General features: G+C 45.7%; 2 protein-coding genes across 2 annotated transcripts in view; one reads left to right on the top strand and one right to left on the bottom strand.

Moving 5' to 3' along the window:
• The first annotated feature begins 1,212 nt into the window (after positions 1–1,212).
• On the top strand, positions 1,213–2,291 carry SAYSD1 (SAYSVFN motif domain containing 1). Its single transcript, XM_054162515.1, has 2 exons — positions 1,213–1,379; positions 1,465–2,291. The coding sequence occupies exons 1-2, from the start codon at positions 1,221–1,223 to the stop codon at positions 1,762–1,764; spliced, it is 459 nt and encodes a 152-aa protein (XP_054018490.1). The 5' UTR covers positions 1,213–1,220; the 3' UTR covers positions 1,765–2,291.
• A 3,730-nt stretch (positions 2,292–6,021) lies between these two features.
• The window catches only part of GLP1R (glucagon like peptide 1 receptor), a 110,930-nt gene continuing 101,714 nt past the window's right edge, over positions 6,022–15,237 (bottom strand). The window contains exons 12-13 of the mRNA XM_054162513.1: positions 15,095–15,136; positions 6,022–6,801 (exon numbers count right to left, since the gene is read on the bottom strand). Of these exons, the coding sequence (XP_054018488.1) occupies positions 6,634–6,801; positions 15,095–15,136 (210 nt within the window). The 3' untranslated portion in view covers positions 6,022–6,633. The remainder of the gene's footprint in view (positions 6,802–15,094; positions 15,137–15,237) is intronic.

The following is a 15,237-nucleotide window of genomic DNA, read 5'->3' as shown; positions in this document are numbered from 1 at the left end:
CTCAGAGCTTTTCTAAATTTGCTACTCAAATGCAGATGTTGATAGAATACAGAATACTGCTGCTCAGAAAAAAAAATTTTGCAGTGGCTCCTAACTAGTCAGACATTTCAGTAGGATGAAGCCTGCTTAACCACTGACCAGTATGATGTGGGATAAGAAATGTAAGAACACAAATACACGTACAGAAACACACAATTAACCAGGTTGGAAAAGACCTTTGAGATCGAGTCCAGCCTATCACCCAACACCATCTAATCAACTAAACCATGGCACTAAGTGCCTCTTCCAGTCTCTCTTTTAAGCATCTCCAGCGATGGTGACTCCACCACTTCCTGGCCAGCCTGTTCCAATGGCCAATCACTCCTTCTGTGAAGAACTTCTTCATAGAATGATAGAATCATAGGATCAATAAGGTTGGACCTCAAAGATCATCAAGTCCAACCTGTCACCCAACACCTCATAACTACTAAACCATGGCACCAAGTGCCACGCCCAGTCCCCTCTTGACTACTACATCTAGGGACGGTGACTCCACCACCTCCCTGGGCTGCACATTCCAATGGCCAACAACTCTGTGAAGAACTTTCTCCTCAACTCAAGCCTATACTTCCCAGCCTAAACCTCCCCTGGTGCAGCTTGAGACTGTGTCCTCTTGTTCTGGTGCTGGTTGCCTGGAAGAAGAGACCAACCCCCTCCTGGCTTACAACCTCCTTTCAGGTAGTTGTGTTCACCATGGCTGCCAATGTCTCACTCACTCTCCACAGGCTTTGGCCACACCATACACACCATACCTCTCCTTCTCTTTTTGGTGTCAACATTAGTCATTAAGGTTAAAAAAAAAAAAATCCCAAGCAAACAAAAGAGGAAGGTGATTCTCAACATTCCTCCAGAGCCAAGCGGCTAGTGCTGCTGGCTCAGAAAAGGAAAGGTGCAGGGCAGCAGCTGTCTGTCAGTCACACAGTATCACTAAGGTTGGAAGAGACCTCAAAGTTCTCCCTACGGAGGGACTAAAGCTCTGCGAGCATCCTCAGTTTTGGGTTTAAGCAGCCCACGAACCCGCACTCTCCAGCTCCCATGCGCTCGGACCGGCCCGCAGGGCGGCTCACGCCGCCCGGCAGCCGCTGCCCCGGGGGCGGGGCGCTACTGGAGCGCGCCCACTCCCCCAGCCGCCACGGGCGCGGCAGGGCCGCCCCACGGTTCTGCGCAGGCGCGGGGCCGCGATGGCTGCCGCCGTGGAGCGGCGGCTGGCCGAGTTCCGCGCCGCCCGTGGCAGAACAGCTGCCTCGCCGTGCTCCGCGGAGCCGCCGGGAAAGGCCGCGGCTCCAGAGGCCGCCGAAGGACAGCGGGCCGCCGCGGCGGGCCCGGGCGGCGGCGCTCAGGTGAGCGCCGAGGTGGGCGGGCCGGGGCAGGGGTGCGTGGCGGCGAGTTGGAGCCTGACGCCACGTCTCACTGACGTCTCCACAGGCCGGTCCCGGCGGGGTGGCGGCGGCGGCACCTCCAGTGTGGGCGCGTCCTCTGCTGTTGAAAGTGCTGCTCTGGGCGGTGCTGCTGGCACTGTTCGCGGAGTTGGAGCTGGGGCTGCCGTACTTCGTCCTTTCCCTGCTCTACTGGATGTACGCTTGCACCCGCGGCCCCGCCGAGCGGCGACGGGGCGAGCTGAGCGCCTACTCTGTTTTCAATCCCGGCTGCACCCCCATCGCCGGGACGCTGACGGCCGAGCAACTGGAGCGGGAGCTGTATTACCGACCCGCCGCTGGAAGGTAGCGACCGCCCCAGCGGCCCGGGGAGCACCAGGGCTGCCGGGGACAGTCGCTTTCCTGTGGTGCCCCCCGCCACCTCCCATCCTCGTACCACGGACCCGAGGGAAGGGTTTAGAGAGGAGGAAAAGGGTCGGGGTTTTGTATGCACAACGCCATTTCTCCTTGTACACTTGGCCAGGTTTCCCCATGCACAGTTCAGTGCTGAATAAAGCCGCAGCAAAGCGTGCGCTCTGGTCTCGTTTCTCGGCCGAGGGGCGGGCAGCTGGTAATTCGGCCGCTGTTGAAGCGGCACCGAGAGACGCGGCTGTAGCTGTCAACGAGTCAGCTGGTGAATTTCAGCTCCCGCTGACCTTTGCCACTGGTAAGAGGGCCGGGGCTTGACACCTTTAGCGGAATACCCAAGTGCCTTTCTTCCCAGCACTGACTAGAATCCTTTCGGAAGGAAAGACACGTGGCACCGTCACTGTACTTGAAGTAGGCAGATGTGTCTCTCTGCACTACTGTCCTTCATCTAACACATAGATAAGGAAACGCAAGAGGTCCTCAAAAGGAAGGGGATTTGATACAAGGGGTTAGGTTGGAAGGCATCTTAGAGATCATCTACTCCACTGTTCCCACCATGGGCAGGGACACCTCTCAAATAGACTCAGCTGCTCAAGGCATCATCCAACATGACCTTGAACACCCTCAGAGAGGAGGCATGCACAAGGGCCCTGGGCAACCTATTCCAGAGTCTCACCACCCTCACAGTGAAGAACTTAAGATCTAGTCTAACTCTACTCTCCATCAGCTTCAAACCCTTCCTCCCATCCTACTGCTAGACACCCTTATGAAAAGTCCCTCTCCAGCCTTTCTGTAGGATCCCATCAGGTAGTGGAAAGCAGCTCTAACACCCCTCCGGCATCTTCACTAGGCTAAACAACCCCCCAGCTCCCTCAGCCTATTCTCACAGCAGAAGTGTTCTCTTGGGTCATCTTGTTTAATTTATTGTCCTGTTCTTGCCTCTATTCCTTTTAGCACCACACAGCTGATGATGCTTCTCACCATCCTGCTGTCACACGTACTTCTTGTATAATCTACTATTTTAAAAAAATGCAGATATCATTGCATTAAATCAAGAATATTGAAGAGCAGCTGGCAGAGCTTATGCCTGTGAGGGCTGAGTTTTTGGCTAAAGCCGAAAGTGGTCTTTCAAATCCTGTTTGGTTATGCCTTTTCTAATTTAAGTAATACATGATGTTCAGGTTTGACTTACCCCACATTGCCTCATTGGCTGGGGAAACAAAAGGAAGTGTCCTTTAACCAAATGTAACTGGACTGGAAAGAGAAGAGTAGATTAAAGCACAAAGAGTATGTTTAACACTGCTAAGCATCTCTTGATTGCTCTCCACAGCGCTATCTGGCTTCTAGTATTAGTCTTGTATAAATTCTAAATGCTGCCATTTAAAGCCAAGCACAGAACTTAGTTTGCACATACTCCACCACCCTCTGCTAGAAGTTCCAGAGAGTTCCCACTATTCTTACTGATCCTGGATGACTCTATAAAATTAGATGCTGCATTCTGGTTTTGATTAATATAGCCTCTGCAGATGTAGTGGACATAGAGTTGAAAATCTAAAGCTTTGTTTCTTTGGGAGAACCATGACCTGTGAGTCCATTCTTAGAAACTGTTCTTCTAAGTACAGAGTATGAAGTACTGAGGTACTTAAAATGAGTACACTAGTAAGTGACAGAATTTTGTCAGTTGAAACTTTATTCACAAGGATAAAAATAACTGTAATGTTTATGAGTCGATAATCTGACACTTTGTACAGTTAGATTCTGTGGAAGTTTTGTGAAACAAGGTAATACATGCAAATAAATATTAAATATAAGGTAACATCCATGAAATTACAAAATTTCGTAGCAGCAATGCTGGAAATAAAGTTTTGATTTATTATAAACTGGCTACATTATGTTCAGGTGAACTTAGAGACTCTTCTATTTAATGCTTCAGGAAGCAAGTGACCACAATGCGCGAGCATGAAGCTGCAAGGCAGAAGAAATAAAAATTCATAGGGTTCATCTCTTCCAGTGCTTCGTGTTGCTTTGCTTAATTCATGCTACTCTGTAAATGCATGTTATAAATTTTAAAATAGAGATGGCATGAATAACAACAAAGGCTTATAAAAGGTTTTACTGGAGTCGATAAAGTGTGATGGAGGAACTGGTGTTTGAGCCTTGCTGAACCTATTTATCACAATACAGGATTACTGTAATTCTGCTTTGGTGGCAACTACTTCTACTGAGTTGTTCCCTCAGTACTTAGAGGGGATTTAAAAAGGTTTGAAAAAGTGAGAGCTCAATTGGAGAGGGAGAAAAAAAATCTATTATAACCCTCTGCTTGGCTGAGATCTCACTTTGTCATCTTATATTTTCTCTTGGCTTGTAATAAAGTAGAAGTTACAAAGGTAAGTGACATCTGGTTCTGGAGCTATTCTTGTGGGCCCAAAGCCCTCGGTCCTTAAGCGAGTAGGAGAGGCATGGGCAGCCTAGTAACTCGAAGCATGTAAAACTGGTAAAAGAATCTTGTGATGGCAACTAAGCACAGCTTTGTTCCCACACATGTAAACATTCCTGTGTCTGTCCTCTTCTATTTGTTACGGATACTTTTTCTAGCAAAACAGTGAGGTAAAACACCTCATAACTTGCTGTTGTCATACCAAAACTATCATTTTGCTGCACAAGTTTGGGGAACTTATTTTTTCCAGGTTTGGGCACAACTAAGCAGAGCCCTGGAAAACTAACATCCACTCTTGAATGTTGCTAAGTGAAATTATTCCCACAAGTGTGCATTATCGTACAACTGTAAATTTCATCTGTCATCATGTCACCTTTTTAGCTACAAGTGACTAACTTCCTCAGTTTTACCTATTCAAAGCACTTAAGGCTAGATATTAAATAGAAACATCAAGCAAGCTAATTAATGAAACGGTAGGCCAGCATTTGACATACACTTGTAGTAGTCAGTGTTGTATTGATGGACACACAACACAGTAGCTAGTTATTAAATTTAAAGAAGAATCTGAGGTGTTTCATTCCAAGGTCAGCTCTGCAAGTGATAAGGAAGGGAAGTCTTGGAGGTGGTCCATCTGGAAGCCAGCATGCTAAATATACACAAGCCAGCCCAAGAACTGTGGTGGATTTCTACAAGCATGTTTGACTTCCCCCCCCGCCCCTCCCCTTGGAGCTCAATTGCAAGCATTATAGCAGGAGATGGTAACCCATCCTCCCTAATTCAATTGTAACCTGAAGATTGCAAAATTAATCTACCCCGCTGGCAATTTGGATTCTAATACAATGACTAAATAATCCCATGCAAAGCAATCTAGCTTCAGGCAGGAAAGAAGCTGAATTATGTCTTAGAATATCCAGTCCACTTCTTTGGCAATGAGCACCGTGAAAGTGAGTTCAAAGAGAGACTTGAAAATCTTTTTTATGATTGTTAATCTCTGCTAAGTAGCATCTGCTATGCCATGGAAGTTACCTATTATGAGAAGCCTATGGACAGTGATATTCTCAGAGCTAGAATGCGATCAGGTACCTCTGTTTTTCCCCAGCAGCTCTTGTAAGCATGCAGGAGGGTAACAATCAGCAGTGCAGATGCATTCATTCACTGCAAGAGCCCTGCTGGTTTTAAGCAGACAGACAAATGCCCGCCGAAGTTAGAGCAGCGTTTTGTGGGGGATGTTTTGAATGCCGCCGATGGAGGGCGAGCTGTGAAGGAGGCGGGGGGGCAGCGACGCCCCCCTGGAACAGCTAGCCGGAGCTGTCCGCCGTGCTGAACGCGCCGCGCTGCGAGCCGCCTCCTGACAGCGCGGCGCCGGGCGGCACCTCCTGCGCTGCGGAGAGAACCAATCGGGCTGGCGGGGCAGCCCTGAGGAGCTCACCCTGTGAACTGCCAAACAGTACCCAAGTAGGTGAAATTGGCTAAGGCCAGATGCAGCCACGACCTGACCTCTATATGTTTGCACCCACAAGCAGCAGAGTATGGCTTAGAAAGAAAACGTCCGCTCGAAACACATGGCATTATCCTGTCCCTGTTAACACTTGTGTGCCAAATGGACAGTGCCAGATATAAAAATGGGAAGGGTCGTGCCTTCAGGGGATATTTCCATCCGTGTTAACAGAGATAATATGCACCTATTAATAGCAAAAGGGGCCCCTACCACATAGTTGGTTTGGTTTACTTTTTTCCCAAGTGAGAGCATCAAGAAGTATATACTACATTACCTGTTGTATTGACAGACCTTAAGAATACTGTTCATCCCCTACCCAGAAAACAGGTAGAGCATATTTTCAACTTTAGCTTTGGGAAACTTTGACTGCAAAACTGATTCTTCCCTAAAATGCAAGAGTTGTGTCCCACTAAGTTATTTTTCTGTAAAACTGTTGATGGCACCCTACCCTATCCCCATAGAAGTCTAAATATATTTCTTTCACAATAACCATATTCTGTATCCTTGTAAATTGAATCAGTCGATCACACAGCTCACCCACTCAACAGTAATAAGCCATTGACCCTGTGGTTTCAGACTGGATCAATGCTATGGTAAAGTTTTGGGCACCTGGAGGCTTTCTGTGCAAAACAGGAAGAAACTTTTAACTAGCATTAGATGTGATTATTTTTCCCCTCTGATGTGTTGATTAGATTAGCAGATTGTTTTCCCCAGAAACCTTTGTCCAACTGTCCAAAAGCCTGCAGGCAATAAGCAGCACATGCTTAAGTTTCTTACTGGAGATGGCATACTTAAGCCACTTGCTTGGGTATTTAAGGGTCTTTCAGGTATATTATACAGTTCATTGTTCTCAGTCCGATTCACCTACAGAAATTTTAGCTGAATGTGGCCTGACAAGTGGCAGCATAGACACTACTGCCTACCGTGCCTCCACTACTGATGCTGTTGGCCGGACACTTCAGAGGTTTCATACTGCTGTCTCTCTGGACATACAGGTGTTCCAATCTCCAGCGCTCCCAGCTTTTCCGAAACTCCATCTGAACCTAACAGAAGCAAAGAAGGAAATAAGAGGAATGAATGTGGAGCTAATCAGATTTACATGACTATTAGAAAAGAGCAAAGGGGAAAATAAAGACACCATGCCACTGAGAGAAGCTGGCAATGCTTTAAAACTGCAAGACTATTGCTTCTAATTATCCAATTAGCTCATCAGTCCATTGCACAGTACTCTGTATTTTAAATAATACTTGTAGAAATAAAGCTCTTTCATGCACTAGGCAATCTTCATGATTTTATTCTAAATTGTATTCAGCTGCAACACTGCATGTACTCTATATCCTAACAGCACTAACAAATTAAGCTGATTTTGTTTATCAGCCATGAAAAGACTGGCTTCTTGCTCAATACAGGTGTTCTCAAGAGTTCTGTTTTAACTTCCAGTTTGATTAAAAAAAAAAAAAAAGCCTTAAATTATTTTTAATTCTTTGAATGTTTAGAAGGTTTTTTTATTATTCCATTCAAAACTGAAGATTTAATCTGAATTTAAAAAAAAACAACAATTAAGCCTGTTAAAGACTGTACTTTCCCCCTTCTTTTATAATAGCCACTGCAATATCTCCATCCACTACTTCATGTTTTTTTAAACTGCAAAATATGCTCATCCAGTCACAGGTTCTGGGTTAAAATGTGTAACCTCTGTACTCATTTGGAAGTTTATCCAGGGTCTTGTAACTGCTAAACAAGAACAGAATTTAGATCTTCCTGTTCCATGGCAGAGTTCTTGTCACTTGACTGAAGTAAGAACCTCCATTAGCTTTTAACACGTAAGGCAGAAGACATAAAATTGAACCTTTTTCACTGTACAAAAAGGCAGGGGTGTAAGTACAGTAATCAATTCATTATGGTATGTACTTCAGCCTGGAAGTAAGGTCACTGTACATGGGTCACTCAAGAGAGCTTTCTCTGGAGGGTTCCTTTTTGTTTCTTTTTAGGTTCCGGTAACAAGCACCAAGAGGCTAAATAGATTGATGGCAGTTCGAGTGCAGGCTGAAACCTAGGCTGCTGGAACATCCATATTCTGATGAAAACTTCCTAAGGAACCAGCCACTGTATGTCCGTCTTTGCCTGTGATGTACTGAATCTGGGAGACAACCCTAAAAGAGGAACAAAGCCTTACACAACCAATTGTCTTGCCTTGGTGGTTACCTCTGGCATTTCTTGTCAGCCTTAGGCTGCAGCACTTGTATTGGATACTGTGCTGGTGGGAACGAGCTGCATCTCTGACAATTAAATCTGTCTCTTTGGTATCACATCCAAACAGGACAGAAGGAAAGATGCTGAGATAGAAGCTTGTGTTTTACTGTGATACCTGTGAATTGTTACATCCAAAGCTGCACAAACACCAGAAAAAGGCAATGTGTCTGGGAATAGAATGAGAGAGAACAGCCTGATAAGTACAGAAAGCAAACAGCGAAATAGGGACTGCACTGTCTTCACATTACCACTGCAGTACTTGGCATCTTTGATGGGCATGGAAAATAGCTAGTTTAATAGGCAACATCAGAAAAAAAGCCCCACACATTTACAGGCAAATCCTGAAAGAAAGAACGAATGCACTTACTGACAGTCAATGAGCAATAGAAACAAATATCTTAGAATCAGTCAAAGGGAGAAAATTAGTTTCCAGTCTAGCTGGACATGACAGGCTGTATCCTAGAGGTATGATACAAATAGCCTGTATGATTGAGATGAAGTAAATGGGAAGACCTGAACAAAAGACTGTTTCAGAGATGATGTCTTAGAAATTGATCTGAATGACAGAATATTAGTTTTCTCTCCAGAGGTTAGGAAAAGGGTAAAGAACAGCTCTATTGCCCATGTCAACTTCCATTTTTGCCTAGACAGATATGAATGTATGACAAAGGAAATAGATTAAGATTTATTTTGTAAAGAGTCAGCTCCTGAGCACAGAAGTAGACCTGTAGATCTTTCAGCAAGTTCAGTTACTTCCACAGGGGGACAAGATTCCCCAGAAATAAGCTATACAGGGAAAAAGGAGCCAAGAACAAAGTTCCCATGAGAAAGAGGAAGTGGAGAAAAAATAAAATAACTATGTAGAGTATTTTGAAAGAGAAAGGGAAGAGGTATGAGAAGCTGAATGGAGTTAATGGGCAAGGATGTTGTGAATGTCTGGAATCTTACGACAAAAATGTTAAACATTGGCAAAAAGACAGCTCAACAACTCACAGTGAAAGTAAAGTCGATCTGAAATTCAATGGAAAGGAGCTGGTGGAGGAGCTCAATGAATAGAACAGAACAGAACAGAACAGAACAGAACAGACCAGGTTGGAAAAGACCTTTGAGATCATCGAGTCCAGTCTATCATCCAACACTATCTAACCATGGCACCAAGTGCCTCATCCAGTCTCTTCCTAAATAGTCTGTATAGAGAATGAAAAGAAAAAGGGAAGATTTAGTAGTAATAATTATTTTTTTTAAAATATCCATGAGCCCTGGAGTCCAGATGGATTTTTTTAAATGTAGAAGAGTGAAGTGTATTTCCATGGTGATAGGAAGAAGACAAAAAAGAGAAGCAAGATTAGATAGAATGAAACCTCAACCAGCATAAACTAATTCTGGTATAAAGATACATCATTTCTGTGGTTCAAAATATTTCTTACGGAAAGCAACACTACCTTCAGAAAAAAGTGGTCATATTAAGCCCAGCTCATTTTGCAAAGAACATTGGAGATAAGAGGCAAACTGATGAGACCCTGCTGTTAGCTTCTCAGCAATACCAGAGAAAATCCAGAATTTTCCAAGTGAAATATGACTGAAATATGAGCATATTTTAACGTTTTCCCACAAGTGCTAAAAGGACATGAATATCACTTTTAGATTAATTTTTACTCTTGATCCGGCACAAGGACATGAAAAAAACTTTCATTCTGTATAGTTAAGGAAAAAGAAAGGGAGTCAGTGTGCCCCAGACCAAAGTGAAAATATAGACCATACTGCAAACAAGGATAGTCACTTGAGCACATAAGAGTTTGTCAGAAGAGAAACAGTTTCTCATTTAGTTCAAGAAAAAGGTCTCATATAATTTAGGAATGAAATAGAAGAGATTTGACCTAATCAAAGTCTGCATTTCTTCTATGGATGCTGCTGACTGGGCTTGACAAAATCCTTCCCCCTTCTTTTAACAAGAGTTGGAACAAGCAAAATAATTCATTTGATACTGTTCATCAGCTTTCTGTGAAGCCATGAACACTGTGGTTCGATTTTACATATTACATTGCAAAGGCAGGAGAATTGTAATAAAATGAGATTTGGAGGACCTCTTAGAAATGTAGATCGTCTGCTTCTCAGTAAGTTCCCTCAAATGAAACAAGCCTACCTGTCTGAGGTTTGAGCTATGATGTACCTTTACCTTGTACCAGATGGAGGAAATTATTTGGGCATTAAATCATGAGAGGCCTGGCTGAAGCTGTACAGAGGATCATAGAATGGCTTGAGATGGAAGGGACCTTAAAGATCATCTAGTTCCAACCCCCCTTGCATGGGCAAGGACACCTCCAACTAGACCAGGTTGCTCTAAGTCTGATTTTAAATGTCTCCAGGAATGAAGCATACACAGCCTCTGGGCAACCTATTCCAGTCTCTCACTATCCTCACAGTAAAGAACTTTTCCTAATATATAATCCAAATCTACCCTACTCCAGTTTAAAACCATTGCCCTTTGTCCTGTCACCACATGCCTGTGATGAAGAGGTTATTAATTATCAATTATGAAATCGAAATATGAATTTCAAAAATTATTTAACATTATGAATAACTGGTTAATCACTATTTTATATACAGATTATAGTGCCCGATTGTGAGATATAGCCCATAACTGGTTTCATATGTACAATTTGAACCCAATTAGAATAGTTACGAATTTAAAGGAACGAAGGGTGCAATTCGACGGCGCGTCCACCAGACGGCGACTCAACAAGACGTTGGCAGCTGCTTAATTGTATACAGAAAGATTACAAACCGTCAGAGGCTTGAACGAGAAATTGCCACGCGAGCTAAGCGCGGGAGATTTTGAACTGAATGTTAGTGGGTGCTGCATATGTGAAACTGAAAAGATACACTGTGACTTCCTTTCGTAGTGAAGCAAGTTACGGCGAACTGCTGGGTTACGGCGAACTGCTGCCACCCGGGGCTGGCTCTTGGGCTGGTCTGTTTCGGAGGGTGGGGGGACTCCCGGGGCCGAGGCTGCGGCTGACATTTGCCGGCGGGCGCGCTGGGGGGCTTCCTTCCAGATGGTGACAATGGGGGGCAGTCTTCTCTCTCCCGCGGCAGCGAGGAAGGAGCGAGACATAGGCTAGCTGGTCAGTGGTCGCAGTCCCTCCCGGAGCTGCTGCTTGGGAGCGGACGGGGCGGTGCGCAGCGGTCCCACAGAGTGACTGCGGCTGCTAGGGCTGGTCCCTGCCGGGGCTCGGGACTTGCAGGGCTGTTGCTGGCATCCTGGGGAGCGGTCCTGCAGGGTGGAGCCGAGCCCATTGGGGTCGGGCCTCGCAGTGTCAGCTTGCACTGCAGAGCAGGGTGATGGTTCCCGGTGGGCAGGCTCGTACGCCTCCGATCCTGTGCTGCAGCGGGTGGGACTTTTCGGGATTGGCCTGGAGCAGCGACGGGCTCCCCCGGGATCGGCCTGCGCTGTGTCGGGGCCGGCTAAGTGGCTCCGGGTGAGGCGCGCTGCTACACGGAGCTGCGGCTTCCCCTTGGCTCAAAGGAGCTGGCGGGACTCCCTCTCTCGTGGGTAGTCCCGGCTTCGCGTTGCCCCGCGGCTGTGGAGCGGCGAAGCAGCTCCCTTCTCTCCCGCGAAGGGCAGGGTCATGCAAGAAGAGACCAGGCGCTGTTCCTGTTTGTACGAGCCGGTACACACAGTTGTGGCTTGTCAGTCTGCTGCTTTTAAAGCTGTAGCAGACGCTTAGACTGCCGAACTCGGGCTAGTCCCTTCCCCGCCTGGGCTAAAGGCTTACCCTCAGAGGGCCAGTCGTCTTCAAGACACGGCAGGCTCTCTTCCGATCCGGTGGGACCGGGCAATAGGACGTTGTAGCTTTCTGGGGCTTTCAGCAAAGGACTCTCCTTTGCGGATTTCTGGGGTAAACTGAGGCTCGACGGCCCTTCCCTGTCTGGCTTCTTCTCCAGATTGCAGAGGCCGATATTTTGCTTCCAAGTAGAGTGAGAAGACTTACTAGCAATAACTGTGTAGCTTAGCAACAAAGGCTTAAACACAAAAAGCAATGAGCTTACAAGCTGGGGCAAAGAGAGTAACTTGCTTACAAGTTGGGTTAATACCTGTAGGTTTCTTGAGGCTGGATTTGGCCAATAGGCAATCTCAAACACATAGCTTTAGCCTATACAAAGTGTGAAGCTAGAATTATGCCCTTACTTGCTCGTTGCATGAGCATCCCATGCAATGGGTGCATGTTGCTGTTTACCCCTTGTAATGCAAGCTGGGGTTGTTTTTGCCATCTGTCTTTGTCCCCCTCAGCTCTGGGCTGAGTACCCACTCTGGAAAGGAGGGTGGAAAGGGGGGCTTGGCCAAACATGCTGGGCCAAGTTCTACAGTTTTTGGGGCATAATTCTGGGCATATGGTGCCTTCACCACAATGCCCTTATAAAAAGTTCCTCTACATCTTTCCTATAGGCCAACAGTGGGTACCGGAAGGCCACCATAGGGTCTCACAAGAGCCTTCTCCAGCCTAAACAGACCCAGCTCCCTTAGCCTGTCCTCATAGGAGAGGTGCTCTAGCCTTCTGATCATTTTTGTGGCCCTCCTTTGGACCCTCCAACAGATCCATGCCATTCTTGTGTTTGGGTCTCCAGGGTTGGATGCAGTACTCCAGGTGAGGTCTCAGAGCAAAGAGGCCTGCTGGCCCTGTATGTTTTGATGCAGCCCAAGATACAGTTGGCTTTGTGAGCTGCCATCAGTGCTCACATCAAGCACTGTATGAGCAAAGGCTGAAGTGAATCAAACACATGATACACCAGCAGATAGTCCTGCAAGTCAGGATTAAGGTACACCTGTTTGAACTGTGCAAGGAGTTTTAAAGAAGTATTCACTAATTCATGACGGAGCAAGGCCTGCTGCTACCCACCTCTGACTTTTGTAAGCAGTACAATTAACACATTCACTTGAAATCTTGCCCACAAGCTACAAAAGTGAACAGCCTCCTGCAGGGCTTAATTCAGGATACCTGCTTGTGGGGAACTGTGATGAATCTGTGGACCCTTGGATAGGCCAACAAGAGACTGACCTTGAGATTATTGCTGTGTATCCATGAGAAACTATTGTTATGTACCTGTGAATGAATACATTGTCATGTAGCCTTGAATGTCTGGAGAGTCCCTGGGCTGAATGTGTTGTTTGTTTGAGGCACAGAATAGAATAGAATAGAATTAACCAGGTTGGGACGCTGCAAGATTGAGCTAGAAGAATAGCAGTAGAAGAAACCTGGACTTAGCTCAGCAAATAACTGTAGCAATGTATCACTAAGCAACAAGAATCTTGAGAAAAATCTTATTAACCAAACAGATGTAGCCACACTGACATAACATACATACAAATATGTGTTGCTTGCAGAAATAAACTTGGTCTTTGTACTCTGCTTACCACAAGCGTGTGTTTGTCATTTTTGTCCGTCACCCAAACCAGCGACAACTGGTGACCCACAAACGTGATCTGAGGCTGCGGGCAGATGCAGCGGTGACGGAGCCCAGTGTAGCACAGAGCAGTGGGTAAACTGCCTTTGGTCCAGACCGGAACTTTGATACCTGCCTGGGTGAGGTAGGTGAGACACTGGGATCATAATGGGACAAAATTTAACAAAGGAAGAGGACTTAGTCCTTGGGACCTGGAAATCGTTACTGAAACAGAGGTCTAAAAATTGGAGACTATGACTTAGGAAGGTTACCCTTGTGGGATAAGCAGCAGGGTTTCAAGCCTTCCTCTACTACTGCTTTCAGCATTGCTGTGTGGCAGAAGCTGGGTAGTCATTTGTGGAACGCCATATCAAAAGGAGATAAAGAGGTTGTGGACATGGCTACGACATGGCACTTACTTAGTGACGCACTGAAAGATACCAAGCAGAAGCAATGACAAAAAGGAGGAGGAAATAAAGGCAGAGTTGAAAGAAAGAGGGATTTGGCTATGGGGGAGACGAATAAATAAGTAGAGAACACGCCGACATCCCCTGCCCCCTCTCACCCTGCCCCTGCCTCACTGCTCAGGAGCAGTTTCAACAGCACAGAAGAGAAAAGACACTGGTGAAAAGAAATTTTCCTCTCCTGACGAGCAACTTAAACTCCCCCTTTTTGTTTTTGTGCCAAAATGTGTTGCTTGCAGAAACAAACTTGATCTTTGTACTCTGCTTACCACAAGTGTATGTGTTTGTCGCTTTTGCCAGTCACCCAAAACAGCGACACCTGCTGCTTTTCTGTTGACTCTAGCCTGGCCATAATGACACAACTAGGACATTTTACCATTGATTCCAATTCCTTGATGAGGCCTATCTCTCAATAGGTGATCTTGAGTTACTGTCTCATGTTTAAAAGCAGATTTTACGCGAGTGCAAAACACATTGATGTGCATCAAACTTAATAATGTACTGCCAAATTAGCAGTGTTTGCTTCCCTTGCCAACCTGGCTGCTGAATGAATAAAAGTAACCACTTAGGAACAATTTAGAGATTACTGCAATACTGAAACAAAACAATACTCTTTCACCCAACGGGGCAGAAGCCATGGAAGATGGTACTTGCTATCAACTGACCCAAAGCCCTAACTACATCTCCTCTGTAAGAACTCACCACTCCACAAAGTTCAGTTTGAATGAGAGAACGATGGTGGTGTCAAGTAGGCGGGCCATAGGGAAACCACATGAAACCAAACCACCTCACCAGCCAACTGAGCTGAGCTCTCACAATAAAACAGACCCTGCCCCTTTCTACATTCACCAAAGCAAGCAAATAAGAAGCATTATGAGGCAGCTTAAGAAGAACAGCTATAGTTCTTAATAAAAGCTCCAGCAATGCTAACCATACAATCTGAGCAAGATAACTTGCAAGGTTTCCAATCTACAAACAGCAGCCCTAAATTATACTGTCTGAATTCCTTCCAAAAACATTTGTCTGAGGAGTCATCCTAAGTAGCTGTACAGAGGAAAGTCTGTAGAAAAAGTAAAAGTCCTGAATAAGGACAATTTAGCAGCTCAAGACCATTTTCAATTTCCTTTTTTGTATAGTGGATGCTGATAAGGCAAATTGGAACTAGTGTCTCTCTTACCTCATTATTGATGAAACAGTAGAGGACTGCAACCATCAGGCCCTGGAATCAACAAATAACCAGAAAAGCAGTGAGCAGAGCAGTTCCCTCGCTTTGCCAAACCAACTAGCAGAGGACTAGAGGCTTCACACTAGCATGTGCCC

This window comes from Dryobates pubescens, chromosome 6 (assembly GCF_014839835.1).
Source record: "Dryobates pubescens isolate bDryPub1 chromosome 6, bDryPub1.pri, whole genome shotgun sequence".
Classification (NCBI taxonomy): domain Eukaryota; kingdom Metazoa; phylum Chordata; class Aves; order Piciformes; family Picidae; genus Dryobates; species Dryobates pubescens.
The sequence above is the reverse complement of the archived record's forward strand: the minus strand, read 5'-3'. Positions and strand labels throughout refer to the sequence as shown.